Source organism: Blennius ocellaris (genome assembly GCF_963422515.1).
Source record: "Blennius ocellaris genome assembly, chromosome: 20".
In the NCBI taxonomy this organism is placed as follows: Eukaryota; Metazoa; Chordata; class Actinopteri; order Blenniiformes; family Blenniidae; genus Blennius; species Blennius ocellaris.
Window position 1 is genome coordinate 13,208,168 of NC_137669.1, and position 22,228 is coordinate 13,230,395.

A 22,228-nucleotide genomic window follows, 5' to 3' on the forward strand; every position below is an offset into this window, starting at 1 on the left:
CTTCCTGTCCCCCCCCCCCCCCCGTCCCCCCGTCCCCCTGTCCCCCTGTCCCCCAGAGGGAACAGGGATGGCTGCTTTCATGTGGGGGAAGTAAAGAGAGCACACGGAGGACGACGACTCAAAGCTGGTGTAAAAAGGCAAATGGCGCTATCAAACCTTGAGGATGTCAAAATAAAACTCCGGGAGTGTGACAAAGCAGGGGCTCAGAGGGTGAGTGATGCTCCAGCGGAGGAGTGAGTGGTTAAAAAAAAAAATCTAAAAAATCCTCAATATACTGAGGTACCTTTGTAGGGCTTTATAATGCTGAAAAGGACTGACAAGGCAAAGAGAGAGACAAGCTGAGCTGTGTGGCCGAGGTGAGAGCGCATGCTAAACCCTTCATTCAACCATTGGCAACAGCAGGATTTCAGAGAGAACAGCGGACTAAAGGGCACATATAAAGAAAAACAACATATAGAACAGATATAAAAAAAATCTCATCAGATCACAACAGATGGGAGAGAAAGCTGAAGGAATGACAGGCAGGCAAAGCCGAGAGCATAACAGCGTAAGAGTAACACTGTGACCGGATCTGGACTAAACTGACTCACTTGGGGTTAAAACTCCAGGTCCGCCACAGCAAACCTCCGCTTGACCAACCAACCCAAACTGACTCTGATGCGGCAGCCACGTCTTTGAGGATGTGTCCATGCAGCTATATGACACAGACACAAGTCAAGTATTTTTCCTTTTAGGTTACTGACATTTGATGGGTTACCAATCATAGCACTAGAATGACAACAACAACAATAACCAAACAAAGTTTGGGCAGCAAAGTATGTACATGAGAATAACAGATAAAACAACATTAATATAGATGGTATGATGAAATTTAACCAAAAAAAAACCAAACAAACTGGACAATGTTAGATCATGCTGCACAAATTAAACAATCGAAAAACGCAATCAGCCGTATTTATCCTCCTTATAATAAGTGTGTGAGGACTCTGGAGGGAGCAGGTTTTCCAGCCGGGACCGACAAACGTGACTCCAATGCAACGGGGCGCAGTCGGGAGCGGCCGCGGAGCATGTGCACAGACTCACAAAGTTGTCGTCAAACGTGTCGGTGTGTGCGGCGCAGAACAACGGGAGGAGGCTCCTCCACCGATCACAGCTGCCCTTTATGGAGTCGCGAGCTAAATGTCACAACAGTGCTCAACCTCAAGCTGCTACTATGATTAATTGATAAGCATTTCTACAGACATCACCGGCATTTAAAGATCCCCTCCAGGCACATGGGAAGATGTGCAAAAAAAAAAATAATAATAATAATAAAAAGAATACTCTGCTTTGAATAATAATTTGTGTCGGACAAGATTTTCCCATTAAAGGATTTAATTGTCTGTTTACCAATAATAACAAAAACTACACTGACAGGCCTTTTGCCTCACGGCAACACTCAGAATGACTAAATGTGCTCAAACTTCTTAGCTTTAAAGTTTAACAAGTAAATATGAGACGCATGTTTTACTGAGAAGAGCTTTAAATTGATTAGATTATGTTTGATCTCCACACAGAGTTTGATTAACTTCAGAAACGTTTTCACTTTCCGCAGATGGATGTACAGTAAGTCTTTGCCGTGTCAAAGTCCTGACGTCACACAGAAAATACTGAGGTCAATTCAATGTTCTTCCTTTGTGTCGTGAAAATTGCACTCCAGAATAAGAAATGATCAAATATGGCTTCACTTTGTTACGATATGTGAACGCAGCAGCGGTCAATTCGGTTTTGTGTCGCTTGTGACGTTTGCTCGACGGGGAAGTGTTCGTTCCAGCTGTGTGAGACGCCAGCGAGTCACACACACGCAAATCCATCATGGCTTCCTCCAGTTGGTCATGTGAGAACAGATAATAAGGAGGAGGAATCGAGGACCTGGCTTCCTGGACAAGTCCTGCTCGGAGGACATTTCTGCATCGTGAGACAGTGTGTAGCCAGACAATTACCAGAAGAGCAGAAATATCTTCAGGTTTGTTTGTTTGTTTGTTTTGGGTGTATTTTTCCCCTCAAACAATGAGAATGGGGAAGACTTTACGGCCTGCGGCTAAAGAAAACAATTTGAGAAAATTGCAGGACACGAGCTTTGACAGTACCTCCTATTATTTTTTATTTTTTTTATTATTTTTTTGTCGAGAACATTCAAACAGACTGACAAAGCCATTCTGTCCTTGGCAGCAAGAAAAAGCTCCCTCTGTGTGTTGCATTGAAGATGGCTGAAGAACAGGCGAATTACGAGGGAAACTTGGTGTTGGAGCAGAGGCGGGCGGCTCTTTGCCGGCTGTCAGGCTCCCGGCTGACAACTGTGACCGAACGCGCGAGAGGAGTCCAAATTCTCAGCAATTCAGAGGGAATTGCGACGAGATTAATAAGCGTCGGTGAATCACAGCTTTCGATTCCAGCTAACAGAATAATTCCATAGAGAGATTGCATGAGATTGGCCTATCTTGCTGGGATAGCCATTTCACGTGAAGGAGGATGAGGAAATCCACCGAGGGCAAGTGACTCAGACTGAACCGGACTCATCTTGTTTCGTCAAGTGCGCCGCCTTAGACATTTCATTAAGTGAAGGGCTTCTATTTCCACCGCATTATGTTTTATTTTTTTTAGTTTATTTTTGCTTCAAAATGGGGACGTCTATGAAAGAAGTGAGCATTAAGTGTAATATCATAGACCATGAAGATGGTGGCTGTCTGTCACCCGCTGAGAGGGAAGAAAACCGACATAGTCGTTATTAAATAACATCACACATATTTTCTCCGTTCCTCTAAAATCTAGAGATCCCAGTGCAAGGTTCAGTAAAGCCGGGACACTTCATGGCAAATGCCAGGTTCTCATTGACCCACGACCTAAAAAGTAGGAATCAGTAGAGGAATCCAAATACACCCTCTTTCACATCTCATCATGGAGTTCAGCTCCCAGAGGCCTCCTATAAACCATGCAGGGGTTCAGTGTGCAACACTGAGAAAGCCAATTAGCTAACTGCAGGTATCAGTGCAATTAGAGCAAAATGGCACGGAAGTCTAACTTATTCAAAAGTGACCCCCCCCCCCCCCTTCAACAATCAAGACTTGACATGAGGAGAGCAGCAGGTTTGTGCAAGGATCAAATCAGAAATGAACGTGACTCAAATTGAATTGCCAGGTCCAATTCCACGTCCGTTACAATGTGTGCGGAGGGATGCGATGTGTTTTTCACGACATTACGGCTTCCTAAACTCCCCTTTGTAAGGATTTGCAGGCATTTCATGCAGAAGTGCAGTTGTAATGCAGCCTGTGATACTCGGGGCCTCGTAGCCTGAAATGGTGCATGCAGAGAATTGCATCTGTGGAAAAAACTCTTATCAAAAAGCCTTCATGCTGCTAAAGCTGAAGGAGGGGGCGGCCTCTGGTTACAGCCAACAAATCCTTACAGTGGTTCAGATCTGGTTTTCTGCCAAATCACCTAAGCAACATAGAGTCTTGAGGAGAATTCGTCCACAAAAGAACCGGTTGCTTCCTAAATAATTGCACCTCATTGAGACAATTCTGGTCCACCATGCAGCCGGTTCACATTTCTGCTACCTTGATCCGTGTCCCGCTTTGCCTGAACCCATCACTGAGTCATCGGAGGTCATGCAGCCTGTATTTCTTCATCGCATGAGCTACACACACACAGAAGGTGGACTCCTCCTCCCCTCCTCCTCCTCCTCCTCCTCCTCCTCCTCCTCCTCCTCCTCTCTGTGTGCAGCTCTGCCGAGTTTCACGCCGGTATTACCAGCTGATGTAGGTGGATGGCCACCTGCAACACCTGGGCTGGGAAGTATTCCCTACATCAGCTGTCACTGACACCAGGTGAACACTTGACTTGAATAAAACACTTTCAATAGGGAGGGGTTGGGGTGTAGGGGTGGGGGGGGGGGGGGGGGGGGGGTAATCCATGCAACTTTCCTCTCACACATTTCACACATCACTTACCCAATATCTCGGGACTTCCTGGTGAAGAAATATTGACAGATTAGTTACATCTGTGGGTGCAGACTGAATCCTGCAGGGCTTTCAGGGCACTTGGGGGTGGGGTGGGGGGAGAATGTTGGGGGGGGGGGGGGGGGGGGGGGGTTAGGGGGTGGGGTGAGTTTCCAGGATTACTTGCTTTTTGGGACCAAGGTAGAAACAGTTTGTGCAGACCTGAGAGAAGGTTTCCAAATTAAAGGCCAGTGCTGTCCTCTCTGAAACATTAGGCCGACCTGTGGTGTCCAGTGGGCAGCTCCGCTTGTCCCCCACCTGTGCTGCAGCGTGTGTTTGTGTGTGTGTTGGGGTGGGGGGGTGAGGGGGGGGGGGGGGGGGGGGGGGGGGATTCTTGGGGATAACGTGAAGCTTGACTGTCAACCTTCAGATCAGTCCATCACTGGAGCCAAAGCTTCTCCTCTCCTCTGCTCCTCCTCTGCTCCTTCTCCTCCAACTCTGTAGCAATCCAGGAACTGGGATGTGATCCCAATGCAGCTTCCTCGGAAATAGAAACAATCTCTTCTGGGGATGGTTTTTGTCATCTTAAATGTTTGTTCTGGGCGCATGTGACTCCCCCACCCCCCTCCAAAAAATTTTAAATAAAAATAAAATAAAAAAACAGACACCCCCCCACAACCCCTCTGCGTTGCGTTTTAATGTGAGGATGATATGAACTCCTGTTGGCGCATTCAGTCCAATATCTCGTCTTCCGATACTCACGTCTAGCGACCCTGCGCGCTTTACAAACCAACGGCGGCGATTTACGCTGCTATTGACACGATGGTGACGGTGATGGAGCTCAACTCTGAGCCGCGATCAGCCCCGCTGCACATCGCGCGCACTTAAAAACCCCGAACGCGTCCGGGAAACACGACGCGTCCTGTGGCGTTCACGGACCCGAGGCGCGCTGCAGCAAATTTCAACCAAATCGGATTCGTGCGCATCTTCTGGGGAGATTGGATCTGAGGAAGCGGCGCGTAGTTCAGCCCCTGTGCCATAGCGACGTCCTCATAATCCCAGGAAGAATGAGAGAAAGAAAGAGAGAAAGAGAGGGAGAGAGGAGGGCTTAAGAAATCCCGGAGCCCCCCTTCAAAAAAAAAACCAAAAAAAAAACCCCAACCAAAAAAAGCAGTCGCCGCGTCCTCCGCGCGCTTCCAGTCCGTCACACCTTCGTCTTCATCTGCGCTCGGAGGTGGTGGGTGAAGTGAAGTCTCTTCCCTGGAGGGCGGAGATGGAGTGTGAGATAGACACAAACAGAGAACCGACGCCTCCAATGGCAGCTGAGTCCGCCCTGCGATGTACCATCATCTGGGAGTTTGTAACAGTAGAAATAATAATGAGAATTAAAAAAAAAAATTAAAAAAGGCGATGTGACGCCCACTGCGCCCAAAAATTATAATAGAAACGAGACAGGGGAGTTACAAAGTTCATCTTAAGTTACTTCTTCAATATGCAAATGTCTGATGCAGACTGGAGTATGGAAGCGTGGGTGCTGTACTAACAGGTTGGCATCCAAACGTCCCCATGCTTATTTTTATCCAGAATATTTATGGTTGATTGTTTCTCATCCACCTTTACGGATGAAGACAGACATCTCACTCTGTGTGTCACTACAGATCTCTGGTAATAATATTCCCAAGGGCCACGGGTGTGTGGTAACTTTGAACACAATGGAAAGCTTTAACACTTACTCCTTTTTGTACATACATCCATTGAGGTTGTGCGTCTGTATAATTACTTGGAGTCTTTTCAGAAATCTTCAATGATCACGTATTTAATTGCAAATTGAAAGAGGAGTTGGATTTTTTTTTCTTTTTTTAATAAATTCTTCCATTCTTACAGGTCATGAGACAATCCGTTTCTGTTGCATTTTAACTGACAAAGTCAAATATCAATATTGAAACCAATGCACAAGGCTGGTTAGCAATCTTACTTCACAAGAACCTCCACTTTCTGACTTTGAGTTGAGTTTACATGTTTTTGACCTTAACTGGTCTGGCGAAATCGCTGATATGTGTGAGTGTGTCACCAGTGACTCAGTCAGTGATTCAGGCTGGGATCACCTCCAGTCAGCTGCACAAAGCAATACGGAAGACGGACGGATGGTTTTTGACAACCCGAGTATTGATCCAGGACACACTCCTTGGATCAGCACAAGAGTCGCAGCATTATCTCAAAAGCTCACTGACAGACTTTACTGCTTCAGTTACAGAATGTTCCAAAGTCACAGCCTTTTACTTAGATTTTCAAATATTTAATATGTTGTATGACCTGTAAGGTAGCAGTGATGAAATGGCAACAAGTGCATTTCTGTAATAATAAAAAACAGTTTGTTTGCTACTTAAAAGAAGCCACATGGACAAAATGGGGCTCGTGGAATCCATGATGTTCACACTTGAGACTACTATTCATTATCCCTGTGAAAAAGAAAAAAAAAACATTTACCAAAGCTTATTTTACTGATTTTAACCAAAAGTTTGTTTGTTCCTCTGACCTGTGGTCGTTCTGGTGCCTAAAAGCGACATCATATAGCCACTGTGACCCTTTAGGTCTGTCCTACCAGCTGAAAAAGTGGAAAGTTATATATGTGTGTTTTTTGAAAGTCTGGAACTGTGAAGATTTAATGTATTCAGAGCCTGAGCTGGTGTTTAAAAAAATTGGATTTTCATTTTGTGTTAAGACAGTGATTCCTCGCTAAATTAAAATTAAGTAACACAAAAGATAACTTAAAAAAAAATCCACAGTTGGTTTAACTAACTGCTTAAATCCTTGTATAATCTTCTTGGTGAATGGTAGAAAAGGTTTTTTTGCACAGTAATTAAGACTGGATTTTGTTCCCTATTTCAAAAGAACGACTTTCTCAGCCAATGACTGTTGATGTGCATGTAGGCCACTGAGCATTATTCAACAGACTTGCTTAAAATGTGGATTGTTCCTTAATGGTACCAAGTGATGCTTTTTGTGTTCAGAGAATTTTGTGTTCTGTTTCAAAGGATCTTTATTTTGCTATCTGTATGTAAACATGTTACATAAGGATGTAATGGTAATTGTTGCTGCATGTGTCATAGATTATTTTGTGGGAATGTATAAAGACTGTTACGTAAATCCCGGAAAGCCCAGTAAGGTTTCCATCCTTTACATCACAAACATGGGATTTTGGTATAATATCATATTATAGGAAACATTTCATGAATGGTAATGGATCCATGACTTAATTAAATGTTTCATCTGTTAGAAACACACACAAAAAAGTCTGGATTTTAAATTCTATGTGTGTGTGTGTGTCTACTTTTGTCCTGTGTTTACATGACAATCATTTTTTCTTGTATTCTTCTATTTTCCAAGAATAAACTGGAGTAAATTCAAGGTCTACTGGGGTTTTTCTTTATGAGAATCTAAAAAGTGTAATCCATCTTCGCCAAACAACAAGGAGCAGGGAGCAGAAGAAGATTTGATGAAATTATATCAAGAGAAAGTCTTATTTAAGACTCTGGATGGCACATGCAGTCCTCGGGAGGGGAAAAAAATGCAGCAAGAAGAAAACCTGGAAACGACACATCCTTACAGTTTCACTCTCAACGCTCACTCAGTCACACACACATCACCATGGAAACTGATAAAAGAATAGCTGGCCTGTGAAAAGAAGCGATTGACAAAGCATAACATATATCAGAACTTGAGCAGTCAGCAAGAAACAAACACACAGAACAAATGAAAACAGAGAGAGGTCTTCAGGAAGATGTGCACAACGACAAAATGCTGCGAAACTCAAAAGGAAGACGCACAGTGTGCAAAGGTGTCAACTAGAAATAGATCATTTTCACTGCAAAATGAAGGGAACGTGATATGATGGCGATGTGATCTGTTTCCATTTACAAACTGGTGAGCTGATACCCAAATTAACTTCTTGCGATCGGACTAAATTCAACCCCTTCGTGTTATTTGAGTGTAATTTGTAACGTGACGCGGCGAAAAACGTCAAATTCGACCGTTCAACCATCGGAACGAAAACAAGCAGAGGAGCGCGAGTTAAAGCGGAGGAATTAAAGTTGTGCGGATGTTGCAGATAGCAGCGCGGGGAGGGTGGGCTCCCGAGGAGGGGAGAGGACCGGGGAAGGAGTACAGCACAGAGTACAGCACAGTACACCACCTACACTCGTCGCCATGGCAACTACCGCACGAGAACGGGTGATAATGCAGTTCCCTCTCTTCCTATTCTGAAAACTGTTCAATTGGTACCATATGCACCGAGCAGTATGTGGGAGACAACGCTTTCTCCCCTTTCTGCTGTTGCACAGGATATGAGGAGTTTGTTCATTTGTTTGTTGTTGTTTTTTTTGGTTTATTTTATGTTATAAGCATGAAAGTATCATTCTTCTAAAACACTGCTGGCTAAATATTTCAACTGCATATTTCATGTTCATCCATCCACCAGGGACGTCGTCTTTGCCCGACACTGAATGCATCATCATCATCAGCATCATCATCATCATCATCATCATCATCATCATCAGCATCGCTTCAAGGCATAACTTGTTATTTTTGCATTAATGTGTTAAGTTTTTTTCTTCCTCTTCTTCACCAAAAGCAAGTGGCACAGTGTGTGGGCAGCAGGTGCTTTCAGGAGAACAAGTATTGAGGACGATAGATAAGAAAAGGCAGACCAAAAACAATTCGCTCCTCTGCGGAGCGGCTTGGCATGAACGTGAAGTGACACCGTGACGGCGACGTTTCGTGCAGCTTGTTCTCTGGAATCTGCATCATGAAGTGAAGGCGCCACAGTGTGGATTACGGTTTGTCTCGGGGGGGTTTGACTGTGAAACTTGTGTCAACGACGTGCAGACGACAATGCACAGTGTGCATGTGTGCGTGTACAAAATTATAACTTGTATTTAGTCATAAAATAACAAGGGAAATTACTTAAGACAGTACCTTGCTGCTACACCCACTGACTCTTCTTTTTTTTTTTTTTTTTTGCCATCTTTCTTTGAGCCTTTAATCATATCCTGGATTTTTTTTTTCCTGCCAAAGCAACACAGTTTCTCTCACATCAGTGTCAGGATTTTCTTTGTCCAGTTCTCTTGTCATGCAATGTGAATTTTACGCAACAAGATTGTCATATTTATTTGAAATTGACTCAGGTGAGGACGGCTGTGGGACGGCCCGTTGCAGATGCTTGACGTGTGCCTGCATCTCTCCTGCAGCACTGCAGTGTGGTTTGCATCCAAAAAAAAAAACCCTGAACAGAGATGAAAAGTTTATTTTTGCTCCTGCTGTCATGCGAGTCACCTGCTTTGTTATGATGACTCCACAACCCCTTTTAAAATGTGGCATTTTACTATTAATGGCAGCATTAAATCAATATTCATAATTATGCTAATAGGCTTTATGTAACAGATTATTCACATGTTTTTTTTTTCCCCTGGTGGATCACTGTTTTTAATAAATGTGTTGGTTATCAACAACAGTGTCAAGTGACAGCATTTTAAAAGGGTCCTCAATCCACTGACACTTTCAGCAAAAAAACACAAGCGATCAAAGAGACGAAGCTCAAAGCTTAGTGGGAGAATACATCTAAAAACTCAACATTTACTTTGATTATAAATAATCCACCTGCAGTCCAAGAGCATGTGAAAAGACAATGATGACTTGTGTGCAGTAGCACGGATTATCGCATAAACAAACACACAGATCATGTTTACTCCTCTTGCTCCACGTTCAAACTGGCTCCCGGTCAAAACTGTGTATACGATTTGAAATCCTCTTACCATTAAAAGCTCCTTATGGTTTATACGGTATCTATCTCGCCGTTTCATCGCCACTCTTTCCCCTTGTCATATCCTTTTGTAGACCTCCGACCATCCCCATCATTCAACCGAAATAAAAAAATTTAAAAAAAGAAATAAAATAAAATTGATGTGTATTTTTAGCTTTATTATTTCTGACAAACTGACCTTGAGTGTCTTTGAAGGGCTTCTAAATCAAATCACCAGTTTTGCTTTCTGAACTGCCCTTGAAAGCTTCTCTTTTAGCAAACGCACTGATCAGTCGTGACAGAATAAACACCGGCCTAATGACGCGGAAAGTCTCTCTTTGGTCGTTAGTGGTTTTCAAAGCGTGCGGCAAAACACCAAGTTTAGCAGTCCAACCGACTACAAACTATAAAGACTCCTGGAAGTGTTGTTACCTGGCACCGCGTCGTCGATCCTTTAAATCCTGAGCAAACTGCAGCCTCAACGTGTCAGTGAGTGTTGGCTGAACGTGAACTTGATGCCGGCTTACTGCTTTTCAATCCCTGGGCCACTTTTCACCAATAGCGAGCTCTGCTGATTGAGAGCAACGCTTTTTTTCAAGATGTTCAGACTGAGTCATTCAGCAATCATAATCTGACCCTTTCTCCAAAAACTCCCACAAATTACTGCACTTGTCCGCTTTCCCAGCTTCTAGCGCATCAGGTCTGAGGACAAAGTGTCTACTTCTTGTCGGATGTATCCCACAAAGCACCAGGTGCTGTGATGAAGAGGAAATCTGTTGTCGTCGCTCATAATGTTATGGCTCATCTTTGCGGATTTGAGGTCCACTTCTTCCTGGCAACCGGGATTTTTTTTCTCCTCTCAAGTTATAAAAAGAAACATTTTGGCAGCTTTCATCAGTCAAAAAAAAAAAAAAACACATGCAAGGTTTCCTGAAGTACAGTAGCAGGACATGAATATCAAAGAGGAAAACAGGTTGAAAAGGATAAAAATAAAATCCTCAGATGAGGCTCGGGCATTAAAACCTGGTTTCTCATTTCTCTGAACTGTTTACGAGACGTCACCCGACAGGAAAAACGGTAGGAAACATGATCTCTTTGGCACTCGGCTGAGAAATATGGGAGATTTTCTGTGAAGGTGAAGCTTCTGCCTGAACCTCCCAAGAGTTTCAAGGTCGGATTCCTCATCATCATCATCATGTTCCCAGCTTGAGTATAAATCATCACGTCTGCCTGTATTTCTGGAAGCCGAACTCTATAAACAGCCGCAATGCAAAAATGGACTTATTGTGCTGGTGTGATTTTTTTTTATAGCCCCGACTAATTCATGCCCTGTGATTTCATAACATTTGATTATTTCTGTTCCCCAGGCGCCTTTTTATGAAGCGGCGGCTCCGGGACACCAGCAGCGGTGACTCTGGTACTCCGTGATTGTATACTGGGAGAATAAATATAGAAAATCTGATTTGGGGGTCCTACAAAGGATCAGCGGAGCTTCATTATTCACCACTGAAGGCCAAACAATTTTCTGCTCTTAACAATGAATGTAGGGAGGAAAAAAAAAAAACCCCGCCAACCCATTTTGTAAAAGCTTCATAACCAGATTGAACATATTCAAAATGCTTGTAAAATTGTCTGCTTTATTTAGATCCTGTTGTCGACTCAGAGAAGCAGCGAGCAGACAGAGGACATGTTTTTTTTTTTTTCTGCACCATCCCAGAACAGAGGATTTCACTTGTTTGGCAATATGTTACAAAAAAGGAAGGAATTAAAGTGTGAAAGGCTTTGATCAACTGAAACTGTCAATGATGAATCAGACACACAAACTGATACTTCTGGGTCCAACTTCTCATATAACTTCAACTTGTTTTCCCAGAAACAAGATTTTATTCATTTTCTTTTTTTAAATATAACTTTCTATCACATTCAAATAATTCAAGAGGTGGTGGATGGGAACGACTAGAGAGTAAAAATACTTCTTTGTTTATATTAGATGAGCAAAAATCATGTCTGTGGTTTGTTTTTCTCAGCGGCTGTTATTGTGAGATGCACTTTAAAGCCAAAAGGAATAGTGAAGCTTAATCATTTCGAGATTCAATCTTTTTATTTTTTGTTGTTGTACAATTGTAGGAACAAAAAGAATCAACTAGTATAAAATACAAATCATTCGGGGAGGGGAAAAAAAAAAAAAAGATAAGCTGCCAACGTGTAGATACGACCTTATTCTGCGTCGTCGTGTCTCTTCCACTCCACCTGGGTTATCTTGATCTCTCACAAACACATAGACAGGTGCATCTCAAATAAGGCCAAGTGCACATTCAAGGACTTGATTGTGTTCCATGTTTGTTGTACTTTTTATGTACTTAAATCCAAGTATGACAGGCTGTTCAAGCCCCAGAACTCCTGCAGGGAAAAGGATGCGAGCAGGTCTTTGATGAGGTCGAGACCAGTGGACATTTTCAGAATCAAATCAGTCTGTCTTTAAAAAACAAACAAACATCCGTCTGTACTTGTTTTGTCATTCATGTGGCGGCGGCGCTCTGCTTGACGACCATTTTCTGCCGCGCGCCCTTGGCTGCCGAGGACTCGAGTCCCGCCGCTCCTCCCGACGTGTTCGGGAATCCGTGAGCGGCCACGTATTTGCGGTAGGCTTCCCGGATGATGCGGAAGGCGCGCGTGTTGGCGTAGGGGATGTCTGTGACCGGGTCGCGGTACAGCGCCGCCTTGTGGGTGACGGGACAAACCTCCTGGACGGGCAGCTGCGGGCTGGACTGGGCGCCGTGCGGGAAGGCCACGTCGAAGGCTTCGTCGTCGCTGAACGTTATGTAAGTGCGCGAGCACAGGCCTCCGGCGGGCTGCTGGGAAGGCGTGGCGGGGTTCTGGGGAGCAGTCTGAGGAACATCTTGATCCAGCCTTTGGAACGACATGAAAATGATGGGAATTAGCTTGAGCTCTGCAGTGACTTTCTCAATGGGTTGGCTTTCAGCCAAATCCATGAGATTCATTACAGACGCCACAAAAACTGGACTAAACACCCCGGAAGCAGGTTAAACAGAGCAGCAGAAACCTCTGCCGGACTGATTCTGCAGCCGTGTCGCTGCGTGCGGGTCGTACGTACCCCTCAACGTCGACGTTTTCTTCTTTTAGGACGGAGTGGGAGACGAGAGGCATGAGGACAGAATGGTAACGGATCGTCGGCCCCTCAAAACGTCGCTTTTTATGGACTTGTTTCTTCTTGTCCGCTTCCAGACGCTCATAGTTTTCTACAGGCACAAAATATACAAATGGAAATGGAATCCCCCTCCCCGGGGAGGATCACTTGCAAGCCACAAAATAAATATACATTTTAACACCTCAGCAAAAACACAAGGAATTCCCTTTGTGTATCGACTTGTCATATTTCTGTTGACTTTCTGCCGAACACATTGAAACGTTCTCGTACCGAGGGATCGGATGTTGACCTCGGCTGTTATTTTGGCCTCGGCCAGCAGTTCCTCCTGGGTCAGGGGTCTGTCGCGGTGAGCACCTCGCCGCCGCCGCGGGGCATCCTGCCGCTCTTGTAAGCGCAGATTGGTCTTGCGCGTGTGCTCACTGGTGGACTGTCGCACAGACTTACGGGCTGGGGGTGCAGTTAAATAAAAGAGGACAAAAAGAGAGGACAATGCTTAAAACCGATGCATTAACCGTGTCATTACCATGTAAGTAAGATGAGGATGTGACCCAATTAACAGTGAGCCGAAATCTTACTTTCAGCAAAATCCTGGAATTCCTGAGGGATCCTCCTTTTCAGCTCCACTTTGCTTTTTTCAGTCTTCTTTTGTTCCTCGTGAGGTTTCTTGGGTTTGGGTTTTGCCACCTTAATAGGTTCCTTAAATCGAATAACAAACCTATCAATTAATTTCAAATCTGCCTCATCAATGAACAGTTGCATGAACAGCCTTCGCTTCATAGCGCCTGCGACACACTTCCTTTCAACCGACGGAGCAAATAACACGTCAAAACAAGCCCGTCTTCATTCGTTAATACCAGTAATCGACAAAATAAGCACTTTTCTCCCCCAAAAGGATGTAAAAATCCTACAAAAATGTGTTGTGGAATCTGTGATGCTGTCTGTTCAATCAGCTGCTGTGGGAGAGGATTTCATGGCGGCTCCAGAGGGGCTGCAGAGCAGTGATGGTAAGAAGCAGCTTTAAGGATTCTGAGTGTGTAGTTGTATCAAGCTGAAAAGGTGCACATGTGCTCAAAAGACTTTGGAGAGTTACAAAGGGATAAAAACATGCTGGCGGCTCCTAAATTTGATTGTTGGGAGAGAAAACAAACAGTTTCTGAATTCGGGCTGCAAAATTTGTGGAGAGAAGCACAAGAGTGCAACGACGACAGCCTGTTTGTGATTTTCAAAGGTCTCAGTTAGAAATACAGCCTTCAATGGTTTTAATTAATTTTTCAGCGCCGAGGTGCAGAAGACAGTCTCACAGCTTCTTATGTACATGAATATCACCTTGTAAGCTTTAGTGACGACCCGGCCTTTCCTCCGAGGTGCGTCTTCCTCCTGGTCGCTGTCCGGCTCATCGCCCTCATCGATGTCAAAGTCACTGTCCACCTCATCCTCCGTGTCCGAATGTTCACCGTGATACTCATCGTCTCCCGATTCCTGAAAAAGCAAACACCAGTGCAGGATTGAAGAGGTTAGCTCAGCACCCTCGACTCGGGGTTCAAATACATAGTTTGTAACCTTCAGGCTCGCAGAATACAGCAATATTTAGGATTTTGGGGGGAATTGTACAGCACATAAATCAGAATTTAACTGAAGGACCAGCATCAAATAGGAAAGATTCAATAAAGAACGACTTGCAAGAGCGCTGTGTAAACACTAAATAAGGTGAACAAACCAACAGTGACGAGGAAACTGACAGCACGTGAAAGTTTGGATCTGCTGTGGCGACAAGCGGCAGAACAGGCCACAGGGTGAAAATGCTGGAGAACAGACTGTCCTTCAAGTATAAGCATGCACACAGACACGGTCACAATGTTTCATCGGAGTCTCAGCAGAGATGACGAAGGCATCTCAGGACCCACAGATTCTGAGATGCTTTAAAAGAAATCAAATAAATAATCCAACCACTCTTGTCAGAACTGCCAGAGCAGCCACTGCCAAATCCCCCTACACAGGTTGACCTTTGAACCAGCAGCTGTTTGAGGAAAATGAGCCAGGCTTTAAATTGAGGAAGCAATGTTAGTATTTTAAAATGTAATTTCAGGCTCTACGGTGTGCGCTGCCACACAGGATAGTCAGTCAGTGTGGGCTTCTCTTCTCTCCCTGGCTGTGAAACAGTAAACGTTGGTAATCCAGTCACATCCTGTTCATCTTCACAGCCAAGAGAACATTTACAGTCAATGACAAGAGTGCAAGTCGGCCTTGGGAGGCTGATCAGTGTGGAGATTACATGTTCTCCCTGTGCATTCCTGCATTATTTCCCATTACCAACTTCCTCCCATGCTGCAGAAACATGTCTGCGGTTTGGTGGGTTATTACATTTCCCAATAGTTTGATTGTGTCTCTCTATCTTCCTCCCCCTGTGACGGACTGGTGATCTGTCCAGAGTGGAACCAGCCGAGATCTGCTCCACTCTAACATGACCCCGAGATGAAGAAGCCAGTCTAAAAATGAACGGATGGAACACAATGACTTTAATATTTGACACATTTGTGTAGACCAGTGGTTCTCAATTATTTTCTGTCACGCCCCCCCTAGAGGACAGAATTTTTTTCAGGGCCCCCCCCCGAATTGTACTACCATTGAGAACTTGATAATATGTATTTATTTATCTGTATAAACCACTGTATCAGTTGCTGGCACCAGCATTCTGCATACAATCGCCTGATTATCAAAATAAATCTGCTATGGTGTGAGGTTTTATGCACCTTGCGATGTGGTGGGCAACTTTGTAAGAGGCTAACAGTGCTTTTTTGTTTACTGATGCCGCGCTGACGAAATGACCGGCTTGTTGGCGATACTCATGGAGTTTACGATGAAAAAACTCCAGTGGCTTACTGACATAACGGGTGTATGGTCTCCAGGTGTATGGTGTATGGTCTCCAGGTGTATGGTGTCTGGTCTCCAGGTGTATGGTGTATGGTCTCCAGGTGTATGGTCTCCAGGTGCCGTCTTCATTTATTTGGTTTCATGCTCCGCTGCCAGAGTTTTTAGGCATAAAACACAAACGGGTGTTTCCTCGTTTCCGACCGTGTTCACGGTAAACCCAAGGGCTATGTAGGCATCGTCATATCTCCTGCTCTTACTAGGTTTATACCGGTTACTGTCACCTGTTTTCTTTTCCTCTGATGCCTCATCCTTTTTTCTTTTCACTCCTGTCAGAAACTTCTCCATCTCTCCTCCTCCTCCTCCGCCAGCTCTGTACACCGGTGTTCATGTGTAGTACTTCTTCTTCTCTACTGGGTGAACAGGCAGCCTGTTGATTAGTTTGAGCACTGCTGCCACCTAGTGGCTGGAGGCCCTTTTTTTATTGTTCAAGCATGAATAAAGACACTAATACTGAAAGTCGCGCCCGCCTCGCGCCCCCCCTGACACCCCACCACGCCCCCCCAGGGGGGCGCGCCCCACCATTTGAGAAGCACTGGTGTAGACTAATCTTTTTAACATGAATTTGCTTTGACATCTCAAATTTCTAAACTTTGAGTCAGAGAAAGCTTTTTTAAAACCCCACACTAATCTGTCTGCATTAACTGCAGGGATTATGCCAGTAAATCTGTGTATGTGGGATAACATTTATTGGTGGTGGGACTTTTGAGATGAACGCTGAAGAAGATAGGAGGTACCGGTACACAACTTATGCAGTCTAACACAGGAACTCTCCATTGGTCATGACTGTAGAGACCAAAATCAGCAGATGTCTCCTCATTACCTTCTAGGATTTGATTCATAATATGCATCGACATTACAACATAAAACCTTTTTTTTTTTAATTTACTTTAAAATTAACTGTAAACATCACAAATAAGCTATAGAAGTGTTTCTGCAAGATACAAACTGGTTCCAACAATAAATGTTGATTTATCTTATCTTGAAATAGAAAATAAGTCAGTATTAAAGGTATATTCATTACTCAAAAAGATTGGACAACAGTTGTTTTTTTTAACAGCATTACACATTACATTTCCACATGGTGAAATTCAGAAAATCGGAATGGATCCATAAATCTAACTGTCCTCAATTCAACCCATAATCAATCTTTGTGCAACTGCAGGGGGAGTTAAACAATTCACAGATATGTTCCTTCTAGTTTTAAATAATGCCGAATAAAACAAACATCTCGTGACCACCGCCAAATTCAAAGTCAAAGAGAGACCTCAAGGCACTGATGATTTAAGACAGCTGATTGAATGAGTGTCATCACAGCTTTAATATTGGTTTCAGTACATAATAGAGAATCGATGAGGAAGATCTTCTAAGAGTCACTTAAATCACTTTAATATTGCAGCCAAAGAAATATAACAGAACCCGAGCATACAAAAATGATCATGAACTGATAATAATTACCGCAGAAGAAATATATAACCAGAAATACACCAATCTACAAAGAAATGTGTTGGCCTTTCCTACATTTTACATCTGCAATGAAATTTGAATATATTCTTAAAAAACGAAAAGACTCTAAATATTTTAAGTTCATGTTTCACAACCTGAATTCTATATTTTTTCATTAAATGAAGAAATCGCTTCCATTGTATTGTAGTATTTTGAGCGACTTCTTTGTAATGATCGAGGAATGTATTTTGTCAAACAATAATAAACAAGGTTTTAAGAGCAGCTACTCTATCAGATCTGTGAAATAACTGATTCAAGATGACTTTAACCCTCAGTTGAAGCCCAATAGAAAAAAATAAATGACCGTTTTCATTCATCATAACAATAACAACAACAACAACCAGACACAACGTGGACCTATTCGGCTTTCCTGCAGCTCATTCATCACAACTTGCAGTGTCAGTTTGTTCACTCACGTCGTTAAAGCCTCCGTACGTGGTCTTGTAGAACTCGTCCTCTTCTTCAGCATCCAGGAGTTTGGACATGCGGTTCCCCGCAGTCTTTCTGGGCTCACGGCTCCCCGCCAGACTCATGGTGGAATATCACAAACACAGCTAACACTTGCTAGCTCCTTTAGCTTTAGCCGCTATCGACTGTACGGAGAGGCTGGAATAACTTGCTTTTCTTCACTGCACTGACTCATCGGTTTGTTCGCTGCTCACTTTAAATCAAGCGGGACCATTTAAAATCAAGCGGGACCAGTTACATCTACTCGGCTGCGAAATGTCGCACTGAAATTAACTATAGTAACAACGATCTGAGCAACGAGCTAACAGCTAAAACAGGACCCTTTTGTTTCTGATGACGTCACTTCCAGGGCAGCAGATGTACTTCCTGGTGTTCAGAGTGAAACTGCAGGAGCTGAGAATTTTACTTGTGTTAGATTGTATTAAATGTGTAGTAAAGAGCCACTTTATATGGAGGCTATGTTCTAATTCCTTATTTTCTAAATGTATTTTCCAAAATTTTTAAATATTACAGAAAAATCACATATTTTATTTTGCATGCGCCATATGTTAAAGGCACATTCAAATACAACAGTATTTGTAATTGTACATTATGTCCACACTTATCACCCTGTTTGTATTAATTTCACACTTATAATTAAAACTTTCAAATACAAAATAAAACGTTTTCATCCTTAAATTGTATGTTGTGTAAATGAAGGTCAGCCAAAGTTCAATCATGCATACTTTATCCTGTGAAGAGTCACGGGGCGTTGGAGCCAGTCCCAGTCTTGGACAGATCAACAGTCCATCACAGGGTGAACACAGAGAGAAAGGCAACCACACACTCACATTCACACCAAGGGGCTATTTGGGGTAATCCATTAACTTCACATGCATGTTTTTGAAAAGTCGGAGAAAACAGGAGGATTTGGAGGAAACACACAATCTCCACATAGAAAGGCCTAGTTAGTATTTGAACCTATGACCTTGTCACTGTGAGGTGCTTCCCACCGCTCCAATATAGCCTAGTGCTGTTACTATTTATCAATACCAATTCCTTTTATAGTCTAACTATATTTATTGATATACGGTATACATATATATTTATTATCAAATATGTATATTTCTTATTAATATATTATGTATATGCCATATTTGAATGATAAGACTGAGTTGCAAAAATCCATAAAGTATCATTATTTGTATACCCTTTCATAAATCTACTGTACATATTGACATATCATGATATCAACAGTGCTGTTTCAAAAGTTGGATCTAAAAGTTGGATCTAAAATTAAGGACAAAGATTGTCAGAAGTGAAAAACTGTTGAAGAAATTAGAGTAACAGGAGACAAACTTCAAAAAAAATAATAAGAATTTAATGAAATATGCAAACATTTGTTTTTAATGACATCAGATTTTTTTAAATGCTGCATTATTGATTCATAGTCATTTATTGTAACTTACAGGGTGAAACTGGTGTTTATTATTAAAAATGTGAAAAGCAATAAATAAACATCAAACACTGCAAAAAAAACAAAACATTTTAATATAGTCAACATAAACAAGGTTTAAAAAAAAAAACACCCCATCTCAAATGAGAATATTTTTAGAACAATGAAAAAAGTGTGACATCAGAAGAAGAAGTTTGGTAGGAATGCCACCAAAATAGTTGAATCAAGAATATAACAAGTGATGCAGGTATAATGAAGAATAAGCTAAATATAAGGTGAACATTCATTTCCTCCGTCGTGGTTTGCTTTAAGAAACACAAAAAAGAGAAGATTCATGGCAGCAAACTAAAACATTAGATTATTATAAGTAATACATTTTCACATTCCCATGCATTAAAAACATTTGGCTATTTTACACCCTTTCCTTTGTTACAGTACAGTTTCTGTCTTGAACAATATTTGCAATGGTTGACGTTCCTCACAATCTCATTTTGGGAAAATGTTAATCATTCCTTGTCTTCTGCTTTATTTAAGTTCATGTTAAACAACTTCATGCAAATACATATTTTAGACTTTATAAAACATCATCCTCTGAAGCAGTAACATACAATAAAATACAATCATTGTAACACAGTCATAGCAAGTAAAACTGTAACTTTAATCTGTTGTCATATTAGTTTCATGGTGAACCTGCTTGTCTCCTGCCTGCTGCTGGTCCCTCCATTACTATTGGACACAACGCTTCGGGGCACGTATGCGATTGTGGCTGTGTGCTTTATTTGTCCTTTGCTCTTACTCCAAAACAACATAAAAACAAAACACAGGCTCACGGAGCTGAAAAATGAGAAAAAGCCAATGGTTACTGCTATCAGTAGGGTCTTGACGTCAAATGGGAGCTTTTCATTGGCAGTCCTGTCCGGAGAGGGCGACGGTAACACGGGCCAACCTTTAAGACGGACGGGGGTTCTTGACGATGATGTGAACGCTCGGACATGAAGGCTGACTGTCAAGCTGTCGTTTCCTGCTGCATTCATTGCCACACACAGGTAAGTGCCACTATCTTGAGGCTGAGCAAAACGAACCTCCAGCGTGCCGTTGGAGAGCGCTCGCATTCTACCGTAGGGCGATAAAAGTCTGAGCTGTGGGTTGAGCCAGCTGACAGATGGCACAGGATCACCCTCTGCGCTGCAGTAAAACTCCACCGTGTGTCCCTGGTCCACGCGCACTTCTTGAGGTTTACGGTTTAGGATCCGAGGCGGTCGACAGGTGAGCAGAGTCTGGAGCTCTTCCTTGGAAAACTCCAGGAAATCCCAGCTCTGCAGCTGAACCGAGGTAGCACAAGTTGGTCGGCGTCCGCCAAAGTCCACGGACGGCTGCCTTTGCGCCATCCAGAGCAAACGGCAGTCACACGTCAATGGATTGTTTTCAAGCCCAAGGGTTTTCAGGGTGTCCACTGAATGGAAAACTCCTCCTTCAAGTGTAGTAAGAAAGTTACTGGACACATTCAGTGATCTCAAACGAATCAATCCCCTGAAAGCTCCAGGTTCAATCTGAAGCAACGAGCCTCCAATGAGACGCAGCTCCTGGAGGCGGAGAAGGTCCCCGAGAAGGTTCCCACGAATGGAGGTGATAGGATTGAAAGAAAGGTCAAGGTATACGAGATAGACAAGATGATGTAAAGAGATGTAGGGCACAGCACTCAGGTTGCAGTGCGTGATGGTTAGAGATGTGAGATTCAGACCAAAGAGACTGTTTCCTGACAGCGTCTCAAGCCAGACGCATTGAGAAATGACCAGTTCTTTAAGGCGCACCAGAGGGCGGTAGGAGTAGTTTGGCAGTGTGTTGAGGCCCAGGTGGTAATAATGAAGGCATCTCAGGACGCTCAGCTGTGCGAGTGCCTCTGTTGGCACGGCAGTGAGGTTCCCACCATCAAGGTACAGCTCCTGTAAGCTGCTCAGTCCTGTAAAAGTTTGATGAGAGATAAAAACTAAGTCGTTCTCAGTTGCTTTGAGAAACTGGAGGCTCACCAAATCACTGAAAGTGAAGTCGAGAAAAACAAGGATCTGATTGCTGCTTATATCCAGCAACTGCAGGTTTGGCAAACCGGCGAACGCCCCCACTGGAATAATCTTCAGGTGGTTGTGAGAAAGACGCAGCCTCAAGAGGCTCTGCAGGCCAAGAAACGCTTCGACTTCGACGAACACCAACAGATTGTCACTCAGATCCAAGTCCAGCAGCTGAGTGAAGGAGTGAAACTGCTGATGCTGCAGAGTTCTGATTGCATTGTGGGTCAAGTTAAGCAGTTTGGCTTCTTGCGGGAGATCATCGGGCACGGATGGGAGTTGACTGCTGGAGCAGTTGGCCTCCAGCAGCACGGCATTGCAGCGGCAGGACGGTGGACACAGCCAGCGTGTTTCGGGTGTTAACGCCACGCCTGCCACCAGCAGGTAGAGCGCTCCCCAGCATAGCCTTTGGTGGAAGACAGATCCCTCAAACATCTGGTGGCCTGCCTGCATGTGGGAGAAAAACACAGCCGTGAAAATATGAAGTTTATTTTATCGTCAAGTTCTGAACTAAAATCTTATAAATAGATTAAGTGACTTCTATTAGGCTAAAATAGGGAGAATAAATTGTGATCAGTGCTTTTAATCTTCACTATATATACACCTCAGATGTTTGCTATGGAACTGGAATACCGATGTCAACAGTTTTTCATCCCGCTTATTTTGTCTATCTTTGTAATCTTTTTTTTTTTTACTTCTTTATGCAATATGTGCATCTTTTTAAAAATGTTGCCTCAAGGTGAACTTTTGTCTTCTCAATTGTTTGAACATATTAGGTATACAGTTGATTCTTCTCAAATCATGACTGAGTCTTGACCCTTTAGACCTCTTGTCCCGTGCAGTCATCTCGTCACAGATTTGGTTCATGGCCGATATTAACCTGAG

The 22,228-nt window shown here is 43.2% G+C and overlaps 3 protein-coding genes across 3 annotated transcripts in view; all 3 read right to left on the minus strand.

The window, feature by feature from the left end:
- The window catches only part of syngap1a (synaptic Ras GTPase activating protein 1a), a gene marked incomplete at its 5' end in the record, with an annotated part of 40,339 nt that extends 39,649 nt beyond the window's left edge, over positions 1-690 (minus strand). Inside the window, one exon of the mRNA XM_080516422.1 lies at positions 591-690. Coding sequence (XP_080372548.1) covers positions 591-690 — 100 coding nt within the window. The remainder of the gene's footprint in view (positions 1-590) is intronic.
- An 11,252-nt stretch (positions 691-11,942) lies between these two features.
- Positions 11,943-18,154, minus strand: vps72a (vacuolar protein sorting 72 homolog a). Its single transcript, XM_080516261.1, has 6 exons — positions 17,794-18,154; positions 14,270-14,422; positions 13,519-13,639; positions 13,214-13,390; positions 12,890-13,034; positions 11,943-12,684 (listed from the first exon to the last, which is right to left on the minus strand). Exons 1-6 carry the CDS (start codon positions 17,908-17,910, stop codon positions 12,294-12,296), a joined length of 1,104 nt encoding a protein of 367 aa, XP_080372387.1. The 5' UTR covers positions 17,911-18,154; the 3' UTR covers positions 11,943-12,293.
- A 1,794-nt stretch (positions 18,155-19,948) lies between these two features.
- Positions 19,949-21,778, minus strand: LOC308145213 (leucine-rich repeat and immunoglobulin-like domain-containing nogo receptor-interacting protein 1; the record flags this gene model as incomplete). Its single annotated transcript, XM_080516577.1, has 1 exon — positions 19,949-21,778. The coding sequence occupies one exon, from the start codon at positions 21,776-21,778 to the stop codon at positions 19,949-19,951; it is 1,830 nt and encodes a 609-aa protein (XP_080372703.1).
- Positions 21,779-22,228: the final 450 nt, after the last annotated feature.

Bases quoted from the DNA above. Each gene is read 5' to 3' on its own strand.
- vps72a (XM_080516261.1), bottom strand. From the start codon at position 17,910: ATGAGTCTGGCGGGGAGCCGTGAGCCCAGAAAGACTGCGGGGAACCGC. The intron at 13,391-13,518 runs GTAAGATTTCGG...CTGCACCCCCAG, and splicing joins ATTCCAGGATTTTGCTGAAA to CCCGTAAGTCTGTGCGACAG. The intron at 13,035-13,213 runs GTACGAGAACGT...TTGTGCCTGTAG, and splicing joins GGTCAACATCCGATCCCTCG to AAAACTATGAGCGTCTGGAA.